This window comes from Bos mutus, chromosome 8, assembly GCF_027580195.1.
Source record: "Bos mutus isolate GX-2022 chromosome 8, NWIPB_WYAK_1.1, whole genome shotgun sequence".
NCBI lineage: Eukaryota > Metazoa > Chordata > Mammalia > Artiodactyla > Bovidae > Bos > Bos mutus.
In genome coordinates, this window is record NC_091624.1 from 11,192,554 (window position 1) to 11,206,797 (window position 14,244).

Consider the following 14,244-nt stretch of genomic DNA (forward strand, 5'->3'; position numbering starts at 1 on the left):
TAGTATATTTCAAAGGGACAGTCAGTAGACAACAAACATGGAAACTTTTGGGAAGGAAATGAAATCAAGTTCTCCTAAAATGAGTCTAGTAAGTTATGACTAACCTCTATATCCAAAACTTCATTCCTTTGCTTGTTTCCTCTGATCTCAATTCTGTGCTAACTGAATACCAATTAACTAGAGTTGACTAAAATTCCTGTTGTTGGTAACATCACTGATGTATTAAAAATGCTGCTGTAGATATCACTAACACACGAGATGAGCTAACAGGCCTCTGAGCCATGGACCACCTGGCCAGAGAATCCTAAACCAGAGACATCCTGACTCCCAAAACTACAACGTAGAAATGTCACAGAGGACTTCCCTCGTAGTCCAGTGGTTGAGAGTCTACCTGCCAATTCGGGGGACACAGGTTTGATCCCTCATCTGGGAAGATCCCACATGCCAGGGGCAACTAAGCCGGTGTGCCACAACTCCTAAGCCCACTCTCTAGAGCCCACACACTGCAACAAGAGCAGTCACTGGAATGAGAAGTCCATGCATTGCAATGAAGAGTAGCCCCATTCACCGCAATTACAGAAAACCCAAGAGCAGCAACGAAGACCCAGTGCAGCCAGAAATATTAACTAATTTAATAAAAAGATTAAGCTGGAAATAAGGTTTGGGACTAAAATGCATTGCAGTAAGGTTCTATAGGTTTGCTAAAGGTACAGAAGAAACGTTGTCTTCAACTTTCTAACCGCATCTAAAAAATCTATGGTCACTTAGGAGACTCAGTCTATAATACAAAAATAAGGTGCGGGTCCAGAGGAAGCGCCACTATTCTTGTTAATAAACTACGAGAGAAATTCTAATGGGTTTTCACTGAAGAGTGTTTCTTCTGACACCTTTCAGTAAGTTAGTGGCATAATGCCAGAACACAAAGATTAAAATGTAAACTCTGGACCAATTTAAGGGAGCTGTTGTTTCTAAATTAAAAAAGGAAACAAAGAAATCCAAACCTCCTTTGAAGTTAATTTCACAGCACAAACTCTGTGAATGGTGTCAGACGTACTATAACGTGACACATTTTCCCTCAAAATAAAATATCAACACAAAACACCTAAAAAGGGTGCCAAGGAAAAGAAATAAAACTGTTAAAAAGTGCATTTTAAAGACAACTTTTTTTTCCTTAAATGAAAAGAATATAATAAAAACTTCCTACTAATAGAAGGAAAAAAAAAACACCTCCTCTGCTAGAATTAACTACAACATTACTTGTCTAGTTTAAATTACAAAAATAGGGAATTCCCTGGTGGTCCAGTGGTTAGGACTCGGCACTAAGATCCCTTAAGCCGTATGGTGCGCTGCCCCCAACTTCCTGCCAAATACGAAATAGTTTAAAAGCAGAAACGTACAATTCTACATTTTGGGAGATATACGTAAGCTAGTAACTTTATTTTCCCACAGAAAATCCAGTCTACATCTTACCATATGAGTCTGCTTTCTTTGTAACCATAGCTGGCTGTTCATCCAAGAAGAAATCTGGTAACAAAGGATGGCCTGAAAAATTGATCCCCAAACACTCAGGTTAATGGAACAACTTCTGCATTCAGATTTTAACATCTGTTTAAGAAAAATTATATGTTTTTATTACACTGATCATTCTGGAGCTGTGGAAAAGACTCCCAGGAGGAATATCAAACTCTGACCTTCATTAAGCTAAAACTCTTTTCCAGTAACGTAGTTATCCTCCTCTCCTATGGAAAATTTCATCTTTAAGATCCAACCAGAGTTGATAAGCCCTAAACTGCTCTCCCCAGAGCTTTCTACCCCTTCTCATCTACTCATGCAACCCTTCTGTCCTACCTCCCTCCAAAATACTCAGGGCTCATTTCTTACCTGGCCCCCTTAAGACAAGGGGGTTCCTCATTAAGAACTTGGTTTCCATCTCTGTCAGTGTGTGTCTGTTTTTCCCTCTCAGAAGATTAAAAAAACTGGAGGGCAGGGATGCACCAGTCTTTGTTATATCCTAACACTTAATTGTAGTAGATGATCATATTGTTTTCAATACAATATGATAGAATTTTTGATTTAAATTGAATTTAAAATTTTGTGTATAATGACAAGTTTTAAAACCTAAACTGACAGTTTCACTATACTAGAATCCAGAAGACCTGGGTATGGTTCAGGTTCTGACACTTACTAGCAGCTGACTGCTCTTAGGCAAAGGCTTAATCTCCTTGGAACCTCTTTCCACTACAAATATTAACTACTGAATACTCTGATTGTACCACAAGCCAGGCACTGTGCCAAGCACATGATATACATTTTTGCATTTAGTTCTTACAAAAATCCTGTGTAGAAGCTATCTTTCCCGTATTTTAACCGATAAAGAAAGTGAGGCTCAGAGGAAACAGGTGACCTGCCTAAGGCCGCCCCGCTAGTGAGCAGCTAAACAGAACTGGGAACTGGGTTGTCTCTTCCGAAACTCCACAATTCCTAATCTCTGCACAATACTGCTTCCTTCAAAGGACTGCTATGAAAGTTAAATAAACACTATATAAAAAAATGTTTTGTTAAACTATATAGAGCTACTTCATTCAATTTGTTTCAGACTGAAGAGACAGGGACAATACAAATAGAAACATGTGGTTTCTGTCACCAAGGAGCTCAACTTAATTACTAATATTTAAAATACACTTCTGCACAAATACAATTCCCATTTGGGACTATGATTGTCTATTATACATTATATTTTATATGTAAAGTAGAAATGCATTATCATCACTATCATCCCCTGTAGTTACAACAGGAAGAATTATTTTTGAACAAGGGGTCTTCTGAGAACTTCTCAAATCCCTGCCTGGTATGTGAGGCAGACCCTGTTCAGTTACCTTCACCATTCATCATGAAGCTACACTTAGACTGCACTTAAGAGATAACAGTTGGAAAGAGACAACAAAGTTTTTGTAAGAAACTTATCACTGAATCATCTGTACCATGTGCTTGAACAAAATCTCTACTATGTTATTTTAAGACCAACTTCAGAAACTATTTTTCATTTTTGGCTTTAAGATTTAGAAAGGGTTAGAAGCTGAGGGGACCTTTTCTGTATATCTGTTAAAAAGTCTTCGGGCTCACTTCTGTTTTCCCTTTCTCTTTTTTGAAAGTTGTGTTAGTCTGGGTCTTTCCCTTCCCTGGGAAGACAGTTTTTAAAAAGAGTGTATCAATGTTATAATCACATAAAACGTACACAAAACAGATGTATGTCCGTCGCAGACAACATGGACAAACACATCACTACTTTTTAAAACTAAATGCATTACCTGGTGTAACGGCATAGACATCAAAATTTTTTATTCCTTCTTCTTTTAAGATATTTTCATCGATAATAAAGTTGCCCGTAAAACTTTTTGGCTTTTTGAAAATGCAATATGCAGCATCTGCCATGATATCGACTTTTCTACATTGGCTTTCGACACCAGATCCTCCCAGCATATCCATAGCAGCAGTGTGTATGGCTGTAGAGAAAACAGACATACACGGACATAAGTTAAACTGAGTAACAGAACTGCGTGAGGAACAAGCAAGACAATTTATCTCTTTATAGCTCAGGTGATGAAAACATAGTCCAGAGAGCTTAAAGGATTTGCCAAATGTTTTACTGACATAACTAGGTAGACAACACGTTCCTTACTCTACACAACACTTCCTTATATAAGACTCCTTCATGAGACTCACAGCGAAATTAGATTGCTGATTAAGAATGCTCAAAGAATTTGCATACCGTTCTTGAGAGACAAGAAAGCCGGTGAGGAATACTAGCAAGAGCGCCGAACTGTAAATCAGGTCAGTGATATTTTTATGCCAACTACGCTGAGATTTTTGGCAGGCCACTTTAACATCTTTAGGCTTTGGTTTCCTGTCTCTAAAATATGGAGTCCCTTTCCTAAGCTTATTTTCTCTTTTCCCTCTACTAGAATAAAGAAACTTTATCTTTCTGGCTTATCACTGTATCCCTAGTGCCTAAAACAATGACAAGTATACCATAAACATTTGATAAATACTGGTTGGACTTGAGGGCCCTTTTACATCCAGATACTACTTTCATTTATGAAATACTAGAAAATAAGAGAAGGAAATAGAAAAAAAAGTGTTGTTTATTTTTTGACTGCACCTCACCTCACAGTTTTGTTCCCTGACCAGGGATGATGAATCCATGCCCCATCCAGGGGAAGCTCCGAGTCTTAACCACTGGACCATCAGGGAAGTCCCAAGGAAGAATGTTTAAACTATCTATAATCCTTCTCCCCAGAGAAAATTATTATTAATGTTTGCATATAATTTCCACTGTTTTCGGTGCATATGATTTTTAATTAATTAATTAATTTCTGGTTGCACTGAGTCTCACTGCTTGGTGCGGGCTTTCTCTAGTTGTGGCGAGTGAAGGCTAATCCTCCTTGCGGTGCAAGGGCGTCTCACTGCGGCGTCTTCTCTGCTTGCGGAGCACAGGTTCTAAGGCTCGCAGGCTCAGTAGCTGTGGCCCTCAGGCTTAGTTGCTCTGAGGCACATGGGATCTTCCTGGACCAGGGGTTGAACCCATATCTCCTGCACTGGCAGGTGGATACTTATACACTGTGCATCAGGGAAGTCCCATACATATAATTTTTAAATTATGTTTTTGTGAAGTAACCTGAAACTCTACCATTAATACTACATTATTAATTACGCACTGTCAAAGTTGTGAATAGTAACTTATCTCAATTTACATTTAAAGCAACGAAAATCAATTTGTTTAAATGTATTTTAGGCTTCAGTTTCTAGTAATTTAGATAAACGCCTCTCCATTCTACTGTTAAACCACCATTTGAAATCATTACTTACTGAAATAACCTATGTAATTCAGTCCACAAGATGAAAAGTTTGTAGTTTTTAAGAGCTACTGACTCTTCCTCATTCAACAGTTACTGAATGTCATTTAAAAAGGCAGGCACTACTGGGGGTACTGGGCACAGATGAGTGGGCAAAGCACACAAAGGCCCTACTTTCATGGCAATTACCTCCTAGCACACTTCCCTCTTTCAAAGCGTACACATGAACTTGGGGAATTTCTCAAGTGCACTGAATTAGAAGATACTTCACATTGTAACTAAAATTCCTTTTCTAGGAATATATTTTTTAACTTTACCAATAGTTCAAGAGCTCTGGCCTCACTCTTGAAGTGGTACCTTATGAATGAAAAATAGCAGCTAACATTTATGAAGTGTACCCTGTGCTGGGCATGCTGCTACATACTTTACATATATTATCTGAATGAATTCCACAAGGCATGCACCATTATTATCCTCATTTTACAGATGACAGTACTCAGGCACAGAGGGGTCAAGGAGCTAAGGTCCAAGGTTACAGGAGCTAGGATTCAAACAGCTGGCAGCTGGACTTCAGAGCCAGGCCCTTAGCCGCTATGTGATTAATGGGTCGTACTTTGTTAATCAACATTTGTAGAGTTCAGTTATCATCTTAGTCCTATAAACTCAAGAATTTTTCTATAAATATTTCAATACAGACAATGAGACCGTAGGCATACATACACACTCCACTCTGTGTACTATATTAATGGTATGCAAAGTCTTAAAAATGATTAAGAATATGTCATGTACGTGTGTGTGTGTATATTTACACACACATGCAATATAAGAATAAGGGATGGTTTCCCAAACAACCTATCATTACTTTAATTACTTTTCTATGGAAAATACAAACAAGGCATGAATAAACCCCCTAAATCAGGAAGTGAGCCATGCAGTTGCTCTCAACAAAAGTTTTGCAATGTCAACAGGCCAACCCAAGAGCTAATACAACTGACAATAAAAGCAGATTAATAACAGGATGAATCAAATCAAATTCCCTGATGATTTCTGGCAAAAAAAAAAAAAGAAATCAAGATTTATAATGAAAGCTGATATGCCTTGGATCACAAGAATCCTAAAGCAACCCTGAAACTTAAGTCTTATTAAGCAATAACTGGAAAGTATGGCCCTCCTGATTATAGCTTGGTATATGAAAAAAAATTTATGTCTTCTAAGCACAAGAAATAATTTTAGTTTTGTTTCTTTTTTTAAAAAATACTTTACTGAAGAGATGAATACATATTTTAACCATTTTCAATCATATGTACATATATTTTAACCACTTTTTTGCTGGAGTGCATGCAAAATCGCTTCAGTTGTGTTCGACTCTTTGCAACTCTATGGACTGTAGCCTGCCAGGCTCCTTTGTCTATGGGATTCTCTAGGCAAGACTATTGGAGTGGGTTGCCGTGCCCTTCTCCAGGGGATCTTCCTGACCCAGGGATTGAACCCACATCTCTTACGTCTCCTGCACTGGCAGGCGTACTTCACCACCGGAGAAGCCCTTTTGATGGCGTAGGTGTGTGTTATTGGTTTTCTTTCAGATTAACCTTTTTTAAAAAAAATTAATTTATTTATTTTAATTGGAGGCTAATTACTTTACAATATTGTAGTGGTTTTTGCCGTACATTGACATGAATCAACCATAGGCACACATGTGTTCCCCATCCAAAACCCCACTCCCGCCTCCCTCCCTATCCCATCGCCCAGGGTCATCCCTTGGCACCAGCCCTGAGCATCCTGTATCATGCATCAAACCTGGACGGGCAATCTGCTTCACATATGATAATATACACGTTTCAATGCTACCCTCTCAAATCATCCCACCCTTGCCTTCTCCCACAGAGTCCAAAGACTGTTTTTTACATCTGTGTCTCTTTTGCTGTCTCGCATACAGGGTTATCATTACCATCTTTCTAAATTCCATATATATGCATTAGTATACTGTATTAGTGTTTTTCTTTCTGACTTACTTCACTCTGTGTAATAGGCTCCAGTTTCACCAACCTCATTAGAACTGATTCAAATGCATTCTTTTTAATGGCTGAGTAATACTCCATTGTGTATATGTACCACAGCTTTCTCATCCATTCATCTGCCAATGGACATCTAGGTTGCTTCCATGTCCTGGCTATTGTAAACAGTGCTGTGATGAACATTGGTGTACACGTGTCTCTTTCCCTTCTGGTTTCCTCAGTGTGTATGCCCAGCAGCAGGCTTGCTGTGTCGTATGGCAGTTCTATTTCCAGTTTTTTAAGGAATCTCCACACTGTTCTCCATAGAGGCCATACTAGTTTGAATTCCACCAACAGTGTACGAAGGTTCCCTTTTCTCCACACCCTCTCCAGCATTTATTGTTTGTAGACTCTGATAGCAGCCATTCTGACTGGCATGTGAGGGTACCTCATTGTGGTTTTGATTTGCATTTTTCTGATAATAAGTGATGTTGAGCATCTTTTCATGTGTTTGTTAGCCATCTGTACGTCTTCTCTGGAGAAATGTCTGTTTAGTCCTTTGGCCCATTTTTTGATTGGGTCATTTATTTTTCTGGAATTGAGCTGCAGGAGCTGCTTGTATATTTTTGAGATTGATTCTTTGTCAGTTGCTTCGTTTGGTAATATTTTCTCCCATTCTGAAGGCTCTTTTCTCCTTGCTTATAGTTTCCTTCGTTGTGCAAAAGCTTTTAAGTTTACTTAGGTCCCATTTGTATATTCTTAGTTTTATTTCAGATTAATCACTTTTAAGTGCACAATTCTTTGGCATTAAGTACATTCACAATGCAGTACATCACTGCCATCCATTCCCAAAACTTTTCAAAATATCTTTTAAAAAATTATCTCAATAAATTGGTTTATAATAGTATAGATGTTTCAGGTGTTTATATTTAGACTTCTGTATACACTACAGCATGCTAACCACCGAAAGTTTAGCTTCCATCCATTACCATACAGTTAATCCCCTTTACCGATTTCACCCTCCCCACACTTCCCCTCTGGTACCTGCTACTCTGTTCTCTGTATCTGCACATACACATATATTCTTGTATGTGCTCACTGAACCAAAGATACCATTGATTATCAAGTGTAACCACCAAGGAGAAAAAACCTGCCAGTTAAACTATAACACATCAACTATATATGAGCAACCTGGTATCAAAGATGTAAACCTGAAAACATGGGCATCTCAGAATCAAGGAAATATGGTATAAACTGCTTAACCTAGTTGATAAGTAGGTCCCTTGAAAATGGAAACCAGTTTTGGTTTTGGTTTCTAGTACCACAGAGGCCAGCTGCCACCTTGACCTCCCTGGTTAGCTGAGTTTTCATGTCTGGACCACGCTATATGGTCCAGAAAGAAAAGATGTGTCTTTTAAATAGAGGCCTCAGAAACCGTGAGGAGCCTGAACACCCTTTCAAATCCATTTTCAGTGTCTCCATCATAAATAATGCAATATTCTAGCTAGGTTTCCTGCCTCCTCTTTCCACAATCTTACAAGTTAGCCTATTCAGATGCTAAATTAAACTTCCTAAACCTCATCAACAAACCACTCCTCCTCTTTGCCTTCTGCTTATTATTGCTCTCCTGCCTCTAAAATTCTAAAGTGACTCTCTACTGAATACAGGTTAAAATTCAAGCTCCTAAACTTGGCAATCAAAACCCTTGGACTCAGTCTGTCCATCTCACCCACAACCGCACACCCACCCAACATCCAGGCCAATCCGAACTATTCGCCAGTCGCTCCAGTTCAGAGGGAAATAAAAAGTCCACACCCCATCATAGATACACCATAACACCTTCTTGCAGTTCCACCAAACATCCAGTATTTTCCCATACTTCAGACTCTGTTGTTCCCTCTGCCAAGAATGCCTTGTTCAGTTCTCCTTGTTAATTCCAACATCCTCAGTCTTATTTCAATTGTTTCATTAAAGGACCTCCCTTTCTGACTTTTCATCTGAGCTACATGGTCCTCTTGCTATGTTTCAAAAGTATCCTTTACATCATTCATCATGCCATGTAACATAAGGAGCATGACCGTAAATTCAATTCACTATATTATACAAGTCTAGGACCCAAACGATACCAAGGGTTCCAAGATGTCAAGTAAACCTTCTATTAATAAAATGAACATCTCAACTAAAGCAAAGATCTAGGCAGTGAGCTGATTTCTCCTGCCAATCCTGATAATGTCCTTCACATTCCAAGTCATACAATATTCTTCCCCTTTCTTATATAAACCTTTTATTTGGAATGTCTGTTATGGACCTACATGGAAACTAATCATACTGCCTTCATTCATTCATCAATATCAATATTTATTGAACGTCTGTAATGATGATAACCAAATGGACAAAACAGATACTATATCTTTAAGAAGCTTTTCTAGCAAGAAAGACATTAAACGACTATTGTTATTGTTATCAGTAATTTAAATTCAAATGCTGTAAGTGATGTGAAGGAGATGTAGATACTAACTTTCTGACTCTATCAACTTTAACAGCAAACAGCAGTGATTAAGGCAGGGAGAGGAAGCTGAGAAAGGATGAGAGAAGGAAAAGAAGCTGAAAAAAAGAGGCAAAGAAAAGTCCAAGTTTTAAACTGTTTTACTGTGATTCACAATAAGTAACAGTTCTTATGAGCAAGACTAAAAACACATAATACCTACACATAAACACTCATAAACATATGCATGTTTCATTTATATAGGATATTCATATATAAGTTTTAAAGTTTACCAAAAAACACTATTACAATGTGAAATGCTCTCTAATATTCTCTATTTCAATTAAAAATAAAATGAAACAACAGCAAAATTCTGGCTGCTATCCACTAAATCAATTTCACAATCCACCAAATTGATTTCATGCCTCACTAAATTGATTTCATGACTCACCAGTGAGTCTTCACATGTAGTTTGAAAATATCGTAGAAGCAGTTTTTTCACTCTCATCTTTTGCCTGATTGCAACAAATACCATTCTCTAGAAAATCTTAAAAGAATTTTGTCTGCTAGAGTAACATAAGGGAAATGAAGAAGCAATAAATCATGGTTCTGATACCCTGGTAGATTAGGAAATAAAGGAATCTTGGTCAAACTGGCAGATGGAATATTAAAACAAAAATTGATTCCTCATAAAAAAAAGTTAAAAATAGAACTGCCACATGATCCAGCAATTTCACTTCTGGGTATTTACCCAAAGAAAATGAAAACACCAATTCAAAAATATTTATGCATACCCATGTTCACTGCAGCATTACTTACAATAACCCAGATATGGAAGCAACCTAAAAGGCCATCAATAGATAAATAAGATGTGGTTATATATAATACATACATACACAATGGAACACTACTCAGCCATTAAAAAAATGAAATCTTGCTACCTGTGACAACATGGATGGATTTAGAGCATATTATGCTAAATGAAATGTCAGACAGAGGAAGACAAATATCATATGGTTTCACTTATGTGTGGAATCTGAAAAACAAAATAAATGAACAAAACAAAATGAAAACAGACAGATACAAACAGGTGGCTGCCAGAGGAGAGTGGGGTACAGGGTGGGGCAAAATAGCTGAAAGTGATGAAGAGAGACAGACCTCCAGTTATAAAATAATAAACCACAGGAATATAACATGTAGCATAAGGAATATGGTGAATGTTAGTGTAATAGCTTTGCATGGGGACAGATGGTTACTAGACTTATCACAGTGATCAGTTCACCACGTACGCAAGCATCAAGTGCCAATGTTGCACACCTGCAACTACCGTAAAACTGTAAATCAGCCGTGTTGCTGCTTTGTAGTCACCAGGTTGTGTCCGACCTTTTTGCGACCCCACGGACTGTAGCCCGTCAGGCTCCTCTGTCCATGGGATTTCCCAGACAAGAATACTGGAGTGGGTTGCATTTCCTTCTCCAGGGTATTTTCCCAACCCAGGGATCAATCCTGCATCTCCTGCATTGGCAGGCGGATTCTTTACCACTGAACCACCAGGGAAGCCCTACATCAACTACACTTCACATAAAAACCTTTTTTTTTAAATTCCTGGAGTTCTTATTAGAAAACAAAGATGGTGATGAGAGAGCTGGGTGCAATGGCTAAATTTTCCTGACAGTTACATTAGCAACATATCCCAGGGCTCCATAAATTCTGCCCCACAGCCTCCTGTTCTCTCAGCTTCAATACCATAGACCATTAGGCCTCTCACCAGTGCCAGGGCTGAGGAAATGTCCTCACCTGCACACAGTAGATGGGAAGTGAAAGAAACCCCTCCTTTGTTCCTAAGCTACGACTCTGGGTACAGTCCACACTGCTGTACGTGGCAGTTCCATTCAAGAGCACCTCTAGGGCCATTATAATTTGCCAAAATACTAAATTAAATGTTCTTTTGCAGACAGCTCTATCAACTGACTCATTTACGAGCTGAAAAGGCCAAAGAGGTGTCCACTGAACCCTGCACAATGTCTGCCCCATGGCAACTGTCCACTAGGTATTCGTTGAGTGATGAATGAACAAAGAAAACAATGCCAGAAGGAAGAAGAATGGGAATAAACAATATCAAGGTCCTTAGAAGATATAGGAATACATTAAATGACCCAATGGGGAGAATCAGGAAAATCCTGTATTGACCCTAAGGAGATTCCCTAGAAAGGGGTCACACTAACTTACATGTTGGAGTTCTGATGTTAGTGCAACAAAGGTTCTGTTAATTTTTTTTTTAAGTGAAATGAAAAAGTGATTCCCACTATGTTTTCTCTTTTTCATACTTTTGTGGGGTAGGATTGTCATTTAGAGTGAAGAAAATAAAAGAGGTTAAGGTTTTCATAGGCACTATTAAATATATGAAAAAAAGGTAGAATAAGAATAGTTTTTTTTCTTTTTCTTCCTTTAAGTTGTTCTGATATATAAGTGGAGGATAAGTAGGACAAGCCTTCCCTTTCTGTCATTTTCCTCCCCTCATGTTTACACAACATGTTCCCTAACCTGCAAGCCATCAGCTTCCACTGTACATTTAACTCAAAAGCTGCATACAAAGCCCAGCCATAGGCAGGTTACCCTGTCACCCAAAGGGGATCCAGACACTCTGTGAACTCAGAACTTATGTGAAAGTACAGAAAAGTCAGCTTCTCATAAAGGAAAAAGACAAATCAGTAAGAGTACAACAAAGTAAAGAAGCATTTTCTGGGATGTGTGAGGAGACAATAAAAGTAACTGCAAGAGAATCTGCAGAATTTAAGGTACCAAAGACAAGGGTGGAAAAAGGTTAGGGAAGTGCAGCTGGCTTCCTATGGGCTTTTATGAGACTCTTCCAGCGTTAGTGTTTCTAGTACAGCAACCATGTAGTCAAATAGAAGGACTGAAAAGGGTCCTTCATATACAATAAAAAGCTGAACTTGTTTCCAGACATACTGAGGTTTCCTTTTGATGATCTACTCATTTGCACCCACCCCACCCACCCAGTACTCTTGCCTGGAAAACCCCATGGATGGAGGAGCCTGGTGGGCTGCAGTCCATGGGGTCGCTAAGTCGGACATGACTGAGCAACTTCACTTTCACTTGTCACTTCCATGCATTGGAGAAGGAAATGGCAACCCACTCCAGTGTTCTTGCCTGGAGAATCCCAGGGACAGCAGAGCCTGGTGGGCTGCCGTCTATGGGGTTGCACAGAGTTGGACACGACTGAAGCGATTTAGCGGTAGCAGCACCCACCCGAGAGTGTCTAAGTGTGTCTAAGTGTCTAAGAGTGTCTAAGTGTCTAAGTGTCTAAGGCAGTAAATGAGAATCCAACAAATGGGTTTCTTTCATAAGTACATACCTGTTTTAGGCCACAATGCATTGACTGCAATTTCACCTTTAAATTCTTCTGCCATTCCAAGTACACACATAGACATACCATATTTAGCAATAGTGTAAGCTGAAAGAAACCATCAAGAATTTAATTAGGAAACAAATTAATTTGTGAGTATAAATAACCAATTTCCTTCTATTACTGTTTTTCCTTGATACATTTTTCAGAATTATTTAATATTTATATTAGTACAAAAACTTTGGGCTTGCCTGGTAGCTCAGACGGTAAAGCATCTGCCTACAACGCGGGAGACCCAGGTTCGATCCCTGGGTAGGGGAGATCCCCTGGAGAAGGAAATAGCAACCCACTCCAGTATTCATGCCTGGAAAACCTCATGGACCGAGGATCCTGGTGGGCTACAGTCCATGGGGTCACAAAGAGACGGACACGACTGAGCAACTTCACTTCTTCATTTCACAAAAACTTTTAATGTACTATTTTTAAAAGAACAGTTTTCTATGTAAATAATTTTATATATATCAGGGATGAACTACTTTAACATATTTCCATCCTAGTAATTGTTTAAAAAAAAAGAGGCAGTAATAAACTTTTATTCCTCTGAATATTATGGGGATAAATTACATTATTGTTTTTTTTTATCCTTTTTTCAATGAAACTGGCCATTTAAAGGAAAACTGCTGTTGCTGCTGCTGCTAAGTCGCTTCAGTCATGTCCGACTCTGTGCGACCCCATAGACGGCAGCCCACCAGGCTCCCCTGTCCCTGGGATTCTCCAGGCAAGAACACTGGAGTGGGTTGCCATTTCCTTCTCCAATGCATGAAAGGGAAAAGGGAAAGTGACACGACTCTTAGCGACCCCATGGACTGCAGCCTACCACACTCCTCCGTCCATGGGATTTTCCTGGCAAGACTACTTCTAGTAAAACATAAACAAAAGGTTGCAAATTCATTTAACGGAGTCAATTAAAACAGAACTTGTTTTAGTTTTGTTCTGTGGGTTCTTATTCCAAATGTCCTCCTTTCCAAATTTTATGGAATTATGTTGAAATAAGGAGTAAGTATATGATACAATAAACTCAAAGGAGGCACCTGTACATAAATCTTGTTATTTAGCACAGTTACTTTTTTTTTTTTAAGGGTTTTATTTTTATTTTTTTTTAATTTTTAAACTTTACAATATTGTATTGGTTTTGCCAAATATCTAAATGAATCCGCCACAGGTATACATGTGTTCCCCATCCTGAACCCTTCCCCCTCCTCCCTCCCCATACCATCCCTCTGGGTCGTCCCAGTGCACCAGCCCCAAGCATCCAGTATCGTGCATGGAACCTGGACTGGCGACTTGTTCCATATATGATATTATACGTATTTCAATGCCATTCTCCCAAATCATCCCACCCTCTCCCTCTCCCACAGAGTCCAAAAGACTGTTCTATACATCAGTGTCTCTTTTGCTGTCTCGTATACAGGGTTATTGTTACCATCTTTCTAAATTCCATATATATGCATTAGTATATTGTATTGGTGTTTTTCTTTCTGGCTT

The 14,244-nt window shown here is 38.8% G+C and overlaps 1 protein-coding gene across 2 annotated transcripts in view; it reads right to left on the bottom strand.

Moving 5' to 3' along the window:
• Positions 1–14,244, bottom strand: part of HSDL2 (hydroxysteroid dehydrogenase like 2) — a 60,745-nt gene that overhangs the window by 16,986 nt on the left and 29,515 nt on the right. Inside the window, exons 6-8 of one of the 2 annotated variants that reach the window (XM_070375099.1) lie at positions 12,709–12,807; positions 3,309–3,503; positions 1,471–1,542 (exon numbers count right to left, since the gene is read on the bottom strand). In XM_070375099.1, coding sequence (XP_070231200.1) covers positions 1,471–1,542; positions 3,309–3,503; positions 12,709–12,807 — 366 coding nt within the window. The remainder of the gene's footprint in view (positions 1–1,470; positions 1,543–3,308; positions 3,504–12,708; positions 12,808–14,244) is intronic. The other variant, XM_070375100.1, reaches the window with a different exon arrangement.